The sequence below is a fragment of the Strigops habroptila genome, chromosome 5 (assembly GCF_004027225.2).
Source record: "Strigops habroptila isolate Jane chromosome 5, bStrHab1.2.pri, whole genome shotgun sequence".
NCBI classification, from domain to species: Eukaryota; Metazoa; Chordata; class Aves; order Psittaciformes; family Psittacidae; genus Strigops; species Strigops habroptila.
The window spans coordinates 66,426,303-66,441,717 of NC_044281.2; the positions used below are offsets into that span (position 1 = coordinate 66,426,303).

At 44.7% G+C, this 15,415-nt stretch overlaps 2 protein-coding genes across 2 annotated transcripts; one reads left to right on the forward strand and one right to left on the reverse strand.

The window, feature by feature from the left end:
• Positions 1 to 7,777: 7,777 nt before the first annotated feature.
• Positions 7,778 to 8,998, forward strand: LOC115608776 (homeobox protein vex1-like). Its single transcript, XM_030488099.1, has 2 exons — positions 7,778 to 8,050; positions 8,627 to 8,998. Exons 1-2 carry the CDS (start codon positions 7,778 to 7,780, stop codon positions 8,996 to 8,998), a joined length of 645 nt encoding a protein of 214 aa, XP_030343959.1.
• A 2,829-nt stretch (positions 8,999 to 11,827) lies between these two features.
• On the reverse strand, positions 11,828 to 13,408 carry LOC115608654 (homeobox protein vent1-like). Its single transcript, XM_030487812.1, has 3 exons — positions 13,171 to 13,408; positions 12,769 to 13,007; positions 11,828 to 12,254 (listed from the first exon to the last, which is right to left on the reverse strand). Exons 1-3 carry the CDS (start codon positions 13,406 to 13,408, stop codon positions 11,895 to 11,897), a joined length of 837 nt encoding a protein of 278 aa, XP_030343672.1. The 3' UTR covers positions 11,828 to 11,894.
• Between the last annotated feature and the right edge of the window lie 2,007 nt (positions 13,409 to 15,415).

Below are 15,415 nucleotides of genomic sequence, written 5' to 3' on the forward strand. Positions count from 1 at the left end.
CTACACAAAACTTTTTTCTTTTTGAAGATGCCAACAGGTCAGTTTTACTATTAAACACGAAAAAGAATGGCATTGTTTTATATGAAGAATTGAGCACATTAACCACCTCACTAATGCTGGAAAAGAACAGTCCCTTATACCTTCCACCAAAGACATCCAAAAAGAGGAAAATTCTAGGGCTCAGGGTAAAACAAACAAAAAACCAAAACCAAAAAACCCACACAAAACCACCAACACAAAAAAAATCTTCAGATATTTTTCTGTTAACCTTGGGGTGTGGAGTTTTTTGGGGTGTGGAGTTTTTTTCCACTGAAGAATGGCAGTTTAATAACTTACACACCACACACAGATGCAGGGAGGGGGGATGGGCGGGGTAGTAGAGAAGGGGAGCCTGACTCAATACCTGCCCTAATATAGCTGTTTGGGATTAATCTGGAAGGGGTTTTGGTTAATTAGTTGGGGTTTTACTATATCAAACAAATGCTACAGCAATTTAATTAATGAGTTCTAATTCTTCCAACACTTGGACTAGACACACAGCATAGAAGTATTGGGTGTGTATCTGCTCTTTTCCTCATGAAAATTCTTCAAATTTTTAACAAAGTGTCCTAGGTGTACTCCCCCTGAAAATGCCAAGCCAAACAGATTTCACAGACACTCCAGAGAGGACCTGTTGAATTTCAGCATTCTCTAAAAACTTTCCTCCCTCTGTGGGCACGCTTCCGCTCGGGGCTGCAAAGAGCGGAAAGGTGCGGGGGCAGCCAGAGCACGGCTCCTACGGCGGCGCCCCAGGCAGAACCAGCCTCTCCCGCGGTCTCGGCGCTCCCCCTGCTGACACTTCCCCTGTAAACATGGGGAGACGGAAGCGGTTGTAATCGGAGGTGGAGAGGACAATAGAAATGGTGTGTCAAACCAAAGGAGACTGAGTTTACAAAAGCACGGATGAAGGGAAGAAAGGACTAGATGTTTATGAAACACATGGGAAGAAAAGAGCTATTGCTGTGAGGAAAGAATTTTGGGCCTTTAGTGTTTTTTCTGTCATCTTCTGTTTCTGCAAGCCACCTGTTTCTATAATACAACCCCTTTCAGAATTTTAGATTACAATGCTTATTACTGTCAGCAAAATCTATTTTTTGCCATTTCCGATAGTGAGCTTTGATATGCTTTCACATTGCGGATTCTTTTCTTCTTTTTTAAGAAAAATAAATCTTTGTAAATATTAGGCAATCTGCTAGGAGCTGAAAAGTTAAAACATATTGGGATTACTCATGCAATCTTAATTCTGCTTCATAAAACACATGTTACAATGCAGTCTGAATTCAATCCTTTCAGTCTTATAAACTGTTACTTTTCTTTTCACCGTAGGACTCCTCCTCCATTCTTCGGGACCGAAGCCTTATCAGTTGTAGATAAGGGAAACTATAGATCAAGTGAAGAAAGGAAAGCAGAAAGTGGAAAGAATTATCTTACAATGAAGAAAAGTTGTTTGATACGTCATTAACCTATTTCTTCCATCTGGGACAGTTTTCCTATACAATGGGTAAAGGTTTTTTAAACAAATATCCTTTCATCTTTTTCTAATTTTTTTGTGTCTGTCCTGGGTTCAGCTACAGCAGTCATTTTTTCTCCTTCTTAGTAGCTGATGCAGTGCTGTGTTTTTGGCTTTCAGCCTGGGAACAACGCTGATAACACCAATGTTTTTCGTTGTTGCTAAGTAATGCTTACTCCGATCAAGGACTTTCTCAGTCTCATGCTCTGCAAGGGAGGAGGGGAAGCCAGGAGGAAGCGGAGATGGGACACCTGATCCAAACTGGCCAAAGGGGTATTCCATACCACAGCACGTCATGCCCAGTGTAGAAACTGGGGGGAGTTAGCCAGAAGGCCCAGATTGCTGCTCGGATTGGGCTGGGTATCGGTCAGTGAGTGGTGAGCAATTGTATTCTCTCCCCTTGTTATTTCCCTTATCATTACTGTTATTGGTGGTAGCAGTAGTGGTTTTGTATTATACCTTAGTTACTGGACTGTTCTTATCCCAGCCCATGGGAGTTACATTCTTTCGATTCTCCTCCCCATCCCTCCAGGAGTGGGGGGAGGAAGAATGGGGGAGTGAGCGAGCAGCTGCGTGCTTCTGAGTTACCGGCTGGGCTTCAACCACGACAGCGTCTTACAGTGTGTCAAGGGGGTTAAATTAAAACTAAGCACTACTTGAATTTTAAATCTAAAATATTATTGTTTTGCATTGAAGGTATTTTTTCCATTACCATATGATATCCTTCAAGGAAGAATAGCATTGCTCACTGTCAGAGGGAACCTGAGCAGTAACAAACTATGCCTTTACTGGAGCACAACGCACTATTAAAATTAAGCTGTCAGCCAACCGTTGCTGAATCACAGGTGTAAGGAAGCGCATGCTTTTAGCCCATTAGACATTCTGCTTCGAGTACTGCAAAGTGCCACTAGGTGACGTAATCCAGCACCACCGTAAGAGGCCTTGCACCAGTACGAGCGCGCAACATTCAATTTAGTAAAAGTACTGGAGCAAAGAGCAGAGGACATACTACAGAGTCAAACTAATCTAATCAAAACACCTAGAAAGGCTGGCAAAGAGGAAGTCATGAAAGTAAAGTTATATTCAAAAATCATTTATTTATCAGTGAGTTTATGTAACTGTTTATGCGTGTCTACACAACACTCCAGTTCTTACTTTAGTCTATCTGGAGAATGTGAGTAATTATACTGACCCATTGACTGTAAAGTCACTGGCATTTATTTATATAAAGCAACAAAACTACTCATTATGAAAAGGACCTGTCCTGCGTCTTCCTCTTCCCTTCCATGCCTCAAGCATTCCTCTGTGCGAGCTATAGAGCTCATCCAGCTTTTCAGTCAGTGGGTTTAGCTCTTCTAGCTGCTAAAAGCCATGTGCTTTTCTTTTCTTTTTTTTTTCTGTTTCCTGCTGGCTTAGAAACCTAAAATGGACTCCCTGATAGATCAGAGGGCTACATAAAGTCAGAGCATGTGGGGGAAAGCATGCCCAAAAACAGGGATGAGCAGTGAAACAACTCCATTCAACAACAGAAAGCTGTTAGTTCTGGTCAACCCACTTGGTTTAACTAGGTGTGTCCTTTGTATGAGGTGGAAATGAACATGCACATAACACATGATGAATGCCCTTAATATTTGTTCAAATGATTGAATTAATCCGTCTCCAGTGTTTTTCATTGCTGGCAAACTGACAAATTCTAGTACAGCTTCTATGCATTAATATTGTCCATAATTTCCTGGAAAGCAACAATTAATCTCATGGTGTTGATTTGATTATCTTCACAACTGATACAGTGACTGAAATCATATTAATTACTATGTCACACTCCATAAAATTATTTCAACAAGAGACTTGGACAAAATAAAACATAGCTGTATGTGATACGAAGCATTTTCGCCGAGATCTTGGCCAAGAAATGTTATTAAATCACAACGGTAAAATGCGAGTCAGCTACACCTCCACTACACTTCTCTAGCTTACTATTTACATCCAAAATTTGGTCACTTTTTTTTTTTTTTTTGTAATTTATGTACTCATAGGAAGTGCCAATAATCAGTGGAAGATGGGATGTTTCATCACAGGACCTGCGTTAATTGCTAACTAGAAACATGCGGCAATTACCCTTTAAATTGCAGTTGCTCTCATGTGGTCACTTATGGCATTACAATCACTCCATCGAAGTCCTTTGAATGGGGCTTTGCCTCAAGCCATGTTCTGTATCTTAGGTAAATCACCATAGCAACACTCGACGCATGCACATTAGCATTTAGAAATAAAATTCACTTTAAGCATATGTTTTCTTGTGTTTATCACCTTCATACCCGTTGACTCTCCCTCTTTAGTTTTACTGAGTTCCCCTCTTTAGCTTTGTTCTAACATTACAGGGTCAAGTCGCCTGTCTGGCAAAAATAATTTGTTGTTGTGAATTAGGACACCCCACTCCCACAAAGAAGAAAAAAAAATAAAATAAACAAAAACCAACCCACAACCCCAAACACACGCACATACAACATCCAAACCACCAAAGTTTAAATATCAACTTAAGGAAACATAAAAGAAAGATCCTGCAGAAAAAATAATGATACATAGTATTAAAAGCCTTTTAAAAACAAAACACATATTGAGTTTCTAACGTACGAGAACACTACACATCTGTTATAGTGCAGTCACATGCCAGCACAACAAAGTTTAATCATTATTTCATCTACTTCTCCTTACAATAAATGGAGAAGTACTTAAAACATGGGCAGCCACCAGAGCTACTTTCATTTCCTGTCTACACATGGCTTTCCACTAACAGTTGTATCAACACAAAAATGTTGTTGTTAATACATTTTATGTTACCCAAGAAGCGGCAAGAGTCCTTAATGGTATGTCTGTGTTGTTTACAATTATAGATTAAAACTGCTAGCACTGGTTTTAAAGTATTGTGTTACTGAAAAAAATTTCCTCAGCAGAAAAAATTCTCAGAGCAATTCTGGCACAAATCTATGAAAGTTTTTATCACCAGCATAGAAAACACTGGAGATTCCCCACCATCACCCTTTAGAAAGATACTTGATTTTCAAGAAGAGCTGGGTAATGTGGAAATCCCTACTCCAAGCCTCCAAGGTACAATTTCAAAAGCAAACTATTTCAGAGGATGTAAAGAAAAATTCTAGAAAGACTTCCTCAGGTGATTCAGTTCCATGGAAAAAAAAAAAAATAATAGAAAAAAATGGAAGCCTCACCAGCCTAACCATAGCATGAGTCTGAAAGACTGCTCTACTACAAACGTATTAGCTGCCTGTGTCTTTTGAAATTAAAGCTTTTCTCCTAAAAGCTATAAAATCGATTACTCCAATCTAGTTAGATAATAGCATGATAAATGATTGAAGGATTTAAAGCCAAACACACAAACCCACAAGCTGTATTAAAACCAAAATAGAAATTTAAAAACTGACAACACTGGCAACCCTTTGGTTGCTTAAAAATATGGTGCTCACTTTAATAGGTGAACAAATAACAAATAAAACCCTAGAAACAATAACATAAAAAAGGAAAGATATCTTACTCATCCTTCTGATTAGATGTTACCTGTAACACTGAATATATTACAACAATTCACATCAGAAATTGTCTATAACTTTATAATCTTTCCAGAACAAATTTTATTCTTTCTGGGACTAATTTGCTGGTATGTAGGACTAGAAACCAAGCTAACTGAAAGTACATGTAATGGTCCATTTCAGACAAATCTTTCTGAATAACGAATTATTTCTCAGTAATTTTTTCCTAATGTTACACTAAGGGTTCAAGACTATACCCCTTGCCATCAAATCAGTCTACTTAGCAACAGTGTCCTTCTCGCTTTGGTTTTTTGGGGTTTTTTTGGTTGGTTTTTGGTTGGTTGGCTGGTTGGGTTTTTTTGGTTTTGTGGGAGTGGGGGGGTTGTTTGGCTCTTTTTTCTGGGTTTTTTTTGGGGGGGGATCCTTTAAAATCTATTTCATCTGATAAATGCAGACAAAAAAGTCTATAGGTTTCTCTATGGAGTTTGGTTTGGGTTTTTGAGGGGTAGGGTTTTTTGTGGTTTGTGGGTTTATTTCCATTAAAAAAAAAAAAAAAAGCTGCAACTTCTAACTTGCATCTTAATTGTTTTTAAAAGCTGTAGATTACTGTTGGTGGAATTAGAAGCACCTAAAGACAATGCCACTGTCACTCCTTTTAGTCTATTCACATAAGCTTTCCATAGAACATAAGTGCCAGCTATGCAAAGTCATTTCTTCGAAGCCCATGTAGAAGTTTCATGCTGTTAAAAAAAAAAAAAAAAAAAAAAAAAGCAGTCTGCCCAGAAGGGTATTAGAGAGATTTTTTTTTTTTTTCTCATTATTACAAGGAGAACAAAAAATTTTATAACTGCAGATGTATGTATGAAGAATATTCAAAGTCAGCATCCGAAAACGTCTTTCTTACGTCATGCTTTGGCACACTTAACAAAAAAGCATGCAAATCCCATTATATCTATAGGAGAAAATAATATACCTGCCTGAGAAAATATAGAAAACCTTACAAGAAAAAGAGCTAGAAGGGTAGCATTATCTGACTTCTGCTATCTCGCTACAAATACATCACCATTCATAAAAGGTGACATGAAGTTCTTTGAAGTCTAAGAATTAACATGTTGTCTCAAACACGTTCACCTCTGCGTGAAAGCTAGTTCATTATCTGCGACCGTATAAACTGAAGCAGTAGTGACTGTTTACCGAAACAACCTGTAAATGTGTTAGCCTGTGTTTGCGGAGGATAAGGACTGTGCCATCCCAGGCCCACTTCAGACCGTAAAAGTGGTTCTTTTCTCACCCTTATCTGAATCATCCTTGAACAGACTGCCTCTGAACAGAGTTTACACTCTTCTTTGATCTACTTTATAAGGACATCAGAACTGTTTACTTTGAAATGCACACATTTTTTTTCTTGGGGTGTAGGGAAAAGAGAGTTTTAAGACATGAGCAGATAAATTCAAGCTAATTAATCATTTTTCTCAGGGTTTCTGATTCTGACCAATAGCCTGAAACATAAGTGCTTATTACTTAACCTCATTCTTAAATGAATTAATAAGAATTAACTCATTCGACTACCTTTTAGATAATTCAAAACTTCCCACCCTACTTTCAACGAATGACCCAATAAATCGTAGGCGAACGCCACTGTGATCTAGTTTCAAACCTTCTTTCCTGGAATACTTCTTTAAGTCTCTGATACTGCATAACCTGAAGTCAACAGTGGTACCTCCCACTTCAAAAGAAGGTGAGAGTCCTAATTGCAGCACTCTGCCTCATGGACAGCAGTGAAAAATATTTAACTTTGCATTTCCAACTAATTCCTAATTCAAACAACATCTACATACCTTGACTTTATAAAGAGCAGTGTGTTACTCATAGGAATATTGGGAAGATACTCGTATCAGTGTTTCTCCAAAATTTTACCTGTTTGCAAGCTCGAGAACTACTTGTTCTTACCTTGAGTCACTCCTTTGCTGGTAGAAAGACAACAGGATTCTTCCAAACTTTGCATCAAACAGGCAAAAGGGGCTCCAGCTTGGGTTTGGGTTTAAATCTCATAAAAGAGACCTCCCTATATCCTCCTTTGTTACCAGTACCTGCTGAATCCTTGTCCTTCATACTGGGAGATAAAGATAGAAAATCACGGCGTGGTTCGAGACCCGAGGCCAGCTTGGCCAGCATAAAAAGCACTGGCCATGATGTAATTACCAGCAGCTACGTGGTCAAGAGACTACTCAGCTAAACTTGGCGCCAGGTCAGGTAGCCTTGAGTTCTGCTAACTGCCGCGTTCAGAGATTAGGCGGATGTAACAATCACCTGAAAGGGGAGATTAAGGCACCTCTCAATGAAGTCCTTTGTCCTCAGCCTCATTTGATGCTTTGCGGCCTTTTCAAAAAACACGTCGCGGAAGGTGCTTTAAATGTTTGCCCCCGGAGCCGGGGCGGCCTCAGTGAGCGGGGGCCGGCAGCAGCGGGGGAGATGGAGAAAGGGCCCTTCTCGGTGGAGTGGCTGGCCCAGAGCAGCCGCGGCGGAGCCCGGCCCATAGCCGCAGCTCCTCGCTCCCCGCCCGGGGACACCGGCCGCCGAGAGAGCGCGGGCAACCGCGGTGAGTCGCGCGGCGGGACCGTTGGTGGCGGCCGTTAGGCTAACGGTCGCAGCGCGTGATGCCGTCGGGGGATAGCAGCCGCACATGCGGCCTCTGCCTACGTCATCCCCTCCCCACCACCCCCCCCCCGCCCTGACGCCAGACCGTTTCCCCGCAGCCGCGCCCCGGGACCGGGAGGCCGCAGACCGCAGCAGCCCCGAGCGCGAAGCCGAGGCCGGCGCCGGGACCGGGAGGCCCCGCACCAAGTTCTCGGCCGCGCAGCTGCAGGAGCTGGAGCGGAGCTTCCGTGAGCAGCGCTACATCGGAGCCAGCGAGAAGCGGCGGCTGGCCGCCGTGCTGAACCTCTCCCAGGGCCAGGTGAGCTCCCCTCTGCCTCCGCCCGAAGGGACTCGGGCCCCGCACCCCTCCTGAAAGCTGCGGGAGAGGAAAGGCGCTTCGGCCCCTGCTTGCCTTGGCCGTGCCCCGCACGGACCTCGAGGGGACGGTGACAGTGACAGCTCCCACAGGTGCGGCGGGCCAGGCCGCTGATCAGCCCTACCCCTCTGGCAGAGAACCAGCTCGATCGAGCTCACATCCCTGCTTCAGATCTGTGGGCGTCGCAGGTTTTGTGTTAAACCGGAGACAATACACAAAGTGAATACAAACTTCAAAGATAAAACCTCATCAGAAGTAAAAATCCCACTGCGCCAGCCTTGAGTTACAGTCCTGGTCCAACTGAGTAATTGGCTTGCCATGTGCCACAGAGTTGCCACAGCTTGATTCCTCCTCATGCCGAGACAATTACTCTACACTGAACATAGATCAATGTTATTAGCCCTGAATCTTATAACTGTTAATATATTCTGTCACTCTGATAGTCTGATTTCAGGATGTATTACTATACGGAAAAGGGACAAATGGTTTGGTTTTCAATTCTAATTTTTTCCCCCTCAGATAAAAACCTGGTTCCAGAATCGTCGTATGAAGTTTAAACGTCAAACTCAAGATGCCAGAGTGGAAGCTCTTTTCTCAGGCTTGTTTTTGCCATATCGTTGTTACCCAGATATTGCTACATCCAGCTGTTCTCATGGGACGGATGTCAACATCTCTTCTACCTCTCCTGTTTCCCTTCACCCCACTACGCCAAGGCCTGTCTTGTTGTTACCTTCTGTTCCAGCTCAGTCTCTTCACCCGATTTTGCCAAGTCCAGTGTTACTATTGCCTTCCAGCCCAGGACTATCTTGTTACTCCTCTGCAATTCCAGCAATGACTCAAACTGATGAGCATAAAAGACTGAGGTTCCAGCCATACCTTCCTTCCTGTTAAGAATGCCAAAGATTACCTGTAGTCTAAATAAGAACTGCCAAATATCTCTAAGAATAATTATTTAACTTGTTTTGTTATGTTAGATTGTTGATTCAATTCAATGTTTTAATCAAATGTTGGGGTTTATGTTAAAGGAGAAAAGAATTTGCCTGTACTAGAGAAATGGAGGACTTGAAACTTCCTTTTATTCCTACAGTCTTCACTATGCTGCACTGAAACTTCTGTATAAATTTTCCTATCTAAAAGCTTGTTTTCATAAAACAATCTATAATCATGTGGGGAGCCCCACAGAAAAAGTGGAGTACTGTTTACACCTCAGTTTACATACTAACCATGTAATAGACAACAGTGTTAAAAACTTTGACCGTTGAACTTGTGTGGGGCTTTAGGGAAAGATTTGTAAACTATAGCAAATAAATCGAAATTAAAATGCTACCGAAGGTGGCAACCCTATGAACAAAACAGAACAAGTTGTGCAGTGTTCTCTTTTATCTGTACATGCTGCAAAAGTCCTAAAGTGGTCTCCAGTGTTTGTCCGTTTATGCTTTTAAGGAGAAGTGAGGTTAAGGAAGTAATTGGCAAGAATGTTTTGATGCCAATGTCAAACATACGTATAATTTAAATCTGCTGATGAAAACGTTGGAGTTGTTCACAAGTTCAGGTCTCTTGAAACATTCAAAATGAAATTGTTTTGTTTTTAACTTTTAAAGCTTCAGCTGTAATTTGACAGCCTCACTAGTCTTAAACTGCAGCATACTGTTAGGCCTGTTCCTAAAATTCCCAAAGCAAGCTTTATGGAAAATAGCAAAGTCAAGCCTTTAGGGAATAACAAGAAACAAGAGATCTTGCATCAGTATAAAACAACTGCAGCAGGTGTGATTACATCTTCTCTGCACCCGACCATCCTAACCTGTTTATCAGGTGATGGTTAGACTACTTTGCAATTGTCAGGAAAAAAAAAAACACCAACCCACACACTACAACTAACCTCTCTTCCATGCAGAGGTTGCTCATAAGAAAAAAAAAGGCCCTGTTGATAAACAGGGCCTTCAACAGCCTTGTGCATTCCCTTCCTTCCCTCTCTCCCATCCTATTAACTGTTGTGTTGTGGAGCTAAGGAGAGCAAAGATTAAATCAGTCTTCGGTAGACAACAGGGATATTGAGATACACAAGGGGACATGAACAAGTTTCATCCTAATTCCTGCCCCCTGTGTCTCATCTCCTGTCTGATTATAACCTCTGATGAAAAGGAAAAATCTGAGCATGCCACAACAAGGTTTTCTCCAAATCCGCTCTCAAGCACTTTGACCTTTCCTATCTGGAGGGAGGGTAGGAGACACCTGAAGTGATTTTCCCCACCACACAGCCCCTCAGTGCCACACTAAGATAGTGCCGCTCCGAGATGCAGCTGGGCAGCTGAAGGGACAACATGTGCATTTCTCAGCCCTTTGAACACAGACTGTACAATGCAGGGAAGAAGCACCTAACTTCCCACAACAACCAGGAAGTTTGCTTCCAACATGTCAACCTGGACCCTTTTGGAGTTAAGACTACACGTGGCTTGGAACAGCATCATTAGAGAAAATTCCCTTTACCCCTTCCAAGTTGTCATTTCATAAGTGAGAAGGCCCTAGGCTGTTAAATCGAAACTCTTGATGGCTCCCTGGATTGGAGGGTGGAAGGGGAAAATTTAGACAACAACGTGGCAATCAACTTAAGTTTCTAATGCATTTAGAAGACCTCTCAGGTGAATTAAAGAAATTTCATTAAAGTGTAAAAGATTAAAAGAAATAAGTGTTAAGCAAGCTCTTGCAGGAGAGGAGTGAAAACAAATCCCAGGAAGAACTAAAATGTAACACATTTCAGGATTGTTCAAGCACAAACTTGAGCAATTCACTTTTAATGTTTCTTCCAAAGGGTTCAATTTACATAAAAAAAAAAAAAATAATTTAAAAAAAGCAGTTATCATGGGCATTTAGTGGTGAAAAATCCCATTAGACAATATGGTTACGGACCAAATACAATTGAACTTTTTTTTTCTTCCCAACAAAAAAAGTTGTAATTGTGAAGCCTTACGTTTCCATACTGAAGGCTTGAACTGTTTAGTTCCAGTTTAAAGATACACTGACTTAATTAATGTTTGTGATTAATATAACTAATGATTCCATGTGGAAAATGGGACTGGAAATACAAAGCAATCCATAGATTAATATCCAGAAGAGGAACCCACCAACAGTTTATCCTTCCTTCTGGAGGATGCGCTTAGCCAAAAGCACAGTGTGATGCAACTATTAAGGTCCAGGTTCCCAAACACACTCAACAACAGACTATATCTCAGTGTCCTGGGTTCAGCTGTGGTCTTAAACCACAACACTCAGCACGAGCATAGAAAAGTCAGGTAAGATGTATTAAAACATATAAATCCTTCTCCATTACCCAAAACCGAAGTTCAGGTGACCATGGTCGTTTACACTGCATAAGTGCAGCCTATATAGAGTTGGCACATATAGCTCTATTCAGATTTTATTTATATGCAATGAAAACCATTCTTTTAACATGTCCATCCAGACTAAACTTCATAATTTTGCCCTTCACTGTGGAAAATTTTGCAAGAGCAATTTCTGCTAATGTTTTCTCCCTCCAGTTCCCTGGACTACCAATCCTTAAAAAATTAAAATCCTACCAAACAAAAAATTACTAAGAGTAGCATCACATCCAATAAATTTTAATAGCATTTAGTACAAATATAAAATTATTAATTTTCACATTTAACTTAAAATAATAAATGCATACTCTTCCAATCAAATACTCTTCCAAATCAGATATGAGGTTCTGAGCACACTATACATCACAGATACAATACTTTTCTCCTTTGCCTGCCCCTTTTCGTTTTCACTATAATGCGTATACAGGGTGACATTGCTTGTCCATTTTGTTCTGAATAACTGGATGGAAGGAAGGATGAGGGAGAAAGTGTCGATGGTAGTAGGGCAGCTCATTTGCCTTGAAGTGGTAGGTACTTTGCGATGCACCGTATCTGGGAAAGGAGAAGCCAAACTGCACAGCAGGCACTGGGGCAAAAGGCATGAGTCTCTGGTGCTGTGCAGCAAAGGGGTAGCGGAGCCCATCCTGGAACAGAGCCGGGGAGGTGCCCGGAGAGAAGCTGTAGAGTGAAGTAGGAGCCGCAAGGCTGTGCTGGTTGTCCTGTATCTGCCTCTTCAGTTTCATCCTCCTGTTCTGAAACCAGGTCTTGATCTGAGCAACGGTAAGAGCGGGGTGGAGGGTGAAGGAGATAAATCAGGGACTTTGCTTAAAAATAACATGCACACTATGAACAACTCAGCAGCTTCTGCCATTTTTCTCTACTTCAACTGACAAAGGTGAACTGATGCTTTTGCCCTAGTTGACGGAAGGCAGAGGATCCAGGGGGTGTAGAAGGGAAGAGTGTCCGTGTTCAGCAAGTTTAGATTAATCATTTCGAGTCTTTAAGATCATATACAAGGTTCGCAAGGTGCACATCGCTGTACATCGAGGATCAGCAGTTTACCTTATTAAGAAATAAAGGAACCACGATACCTCCCCGGTAGAAAATGTCCCCAAGTTTTGAAGTGTTAACTCGTTAATACCCGACCCACAGCCCCTGTTAAATCCAGCTGAAGACCGCTACGCCTGTTCAGCGCAAGCAAGGCCGAGGCAAGACTGCCAAGCCCGGCTGCCCCGGTCCCCGGGGCTTTTCCCGGAATCCGGATCCACTTCCACCGGAACCCACCTGGATCTCCGAGAGCTGCAAGGCAGCCGCCAGCTTCCTCCGCTCAGAGGCCCCCAGGTACTTCTGGCGCTGGAAGGTCTTCTCCAGCCGGCAGACCTGCTCCGAGGTGAAGGCGGTCCGCGCCCGCCGCTGCCGACCGCGGCTCTCCGCCGCTGCCGCCTCCGCGGCGCGCTCCGCGCCCGCGCTCTCGCTCTCGTAGCCCGAGGACTCGTCAGCGCTCAGCCAGCCGCTGTCGGGGGCTGCAAACGAGGAAGGAAGGGGCGGCGGTGAAGCCTCTTCCCCGGCTGGGGCGGAGTGTGTGCCTCCGCTTCCCCTCGTCTGACAAGCCGTTGCACCGACGGGAACCAAGGTCCCGTGTGCTGCCCCCCGCCACACTCTCCCTCTCTGACCCTCCTCACCCACCTGGCTCCGACGGGTATGGGTCGGTAGGCTCCCGGGGACTGTCTCGGCAGGGCTCGGCTGTGCAAGGCTGGCTGTCCGCCGGCTGGCTCGGCCGCGGCCCGCCCCATCGGGGCTCGGCCCTGACCAGGAGCGGGGTACTGCCGAGGGAAGTGGGGGGGCGGGGAGGAGGTGCGCAGCAGATGTGAGGCCTGACTCCTTGGGGCTTTTTCTCTGCCGAAGGGAGTTGGGCCTGGCTCATGGTGAGAGGTGCTAGGGGACCTCCGACCTCGGCCCGCTCTTATATGTGCGCTCCGGTCCCGGGCGGGCTCGTTTGCAAGTGTGAACCCACATCAAAGTGGGAATCGAGCAGAGATAACAGCTGCCAGCATGGAGGAAAGTTCACGCGTCTGGCAAATGTCTACAGCCCCTGGCTCCAGCGTGTCTGCGGGGCCGGAGAGACCCCCTTGAAGTGCAAACCTGCCCCTCTCCCCCGGAGGGCTGGGCGAGGGCAGGCCCAGCCCCGCAAACGGGCGTTTAAAGATGCCGACGGTGTCGACAACAGCTCCGTTTTACTCACTCCCTTTTCAGCCGTGGAGTCCCGTATTACGCAGGTACCCGAAACCGGGCCCGAGACGGGCCGGACTGACCCGGTCCGTCGGAGCACGGGGCGAGGCCAGGACAGGGATGAGGGTGAGGGGTAAGGTAACGGCGGCAGGGCCTGCCAGACCCGGGCACTTCACCTCGGGAGAGATGCGGAGACCGGCCTCCTTGGGAAAAGCGGTGGGGGGCCGCTATCAGGAAGTCCCTATCCCCCAGGCTGAGCCCTCACTTCTGGGGACAGCGGCCGGGCTGGGGGGGCTAGCAGAGCTGCGGGCCCTCTCAGCTTGAACTTGGCGCCGTCTGTCTAGCCAGAAAACGCAACCGATCTCCCGAAGAGTTTAGAGATCAAAGCCTAAGTGAGCACCGAAGCTCGCACTTCATCAGCTTCAAACTACCCAAATCCATACGTCGCTTCCCGCGAAGCACAGTGCCCTGGTAATGCAGGAAGGACACCAGGACACACCTGCCCCCCGCCTCAAAGCCGGGGGAAAGTCGGGGAAAGGCCGGCTGGGGAAAGAGGCATCCCGGCCGCTCAGCCTGTCTCCGGGCCCGTCTTGTGCCTGACTTCTACCCATCTTTTAGCCACCCCAGTGAAAAAGTCCGCACGGACCACGACCCCTCTGGCAGCAACGATACCATGATAATACACTCTTCCTAAAGACCAGGGGAAGCGATTGCCATCACTGTAACCGGATAAATGCACAGACAGGACCTCAATTTTCACTAGACTCCTAAAGGTTCCCTCTGGGATGCACAACTGAAAAGGTGGGCATCATACAGCTGGGCCTAACGGGGCAGGAGCTTGTTTCTAAGAACACAGCAATAATCTAGATTCTCACGCTTAAAAGTAGATGTGCGATTTATTTTTGTAATAAAAAAATCAAAGTCAACCACGTTAACCAATCCAACTCCCCTCAAAACTGCCCGGATCTTTAATAGATCAGGGGAGAAAATCGTATTTGTGCTATCCATTTTCATTGTTTCAAGTGTTCCCGTAACTCCACGGCCGCGGGAATGGTCGGTGCGTTATTGACCCCTTCCGTCCGCTCACCCTCTCCCCCTCCCTCGAAGGCCCTGCTGCTTATACCAGCTCTGGCCCCAGGGACCGATAAAGCCCAGGTAATAAGAGCAATGCAAACGCCTTACCAAGCCCACCGAGCGCAGGAGCTGGATTCTTCCTGAAGCTTTGCTTGTGATACCAACCCGTAAGGGCAGGGATGGGGCAGGCTGTATTTGTCTCGACACTACCCTGGTAGAGCGATCGACCTGGTCCTTGGGGGTGCTGCGAACGGCCACTAAAGGAGCTTCACTTAGTGCTAGCACAAGACTGTTATTTTAGTTGATATGCACAAGCCAGTGCGAATTCCCAAGTAGTTGAACACTGAGCTGGACACCAGAATCCCTCCCTGGCTTAGAAACATATATCTGTGAGTGCCACTGACACAGGCAAAACCACTGTAATGGAAGCATTTCCTAGACACAATTCAGTCAATCAGGGATAGGTCACTTGCTACTCCCCAAAAGAGCTGAGTGCCTGCACATTAATTTTAATAATTTCTGGATGTAATAACTACTCCTAAACTATTCCACCTGTGCATGGCCCCTCTTGTTCTGAAGCAAATGCACCACTGTACTCACTGTCTCCATCTTATTTCAGAACAGCCAT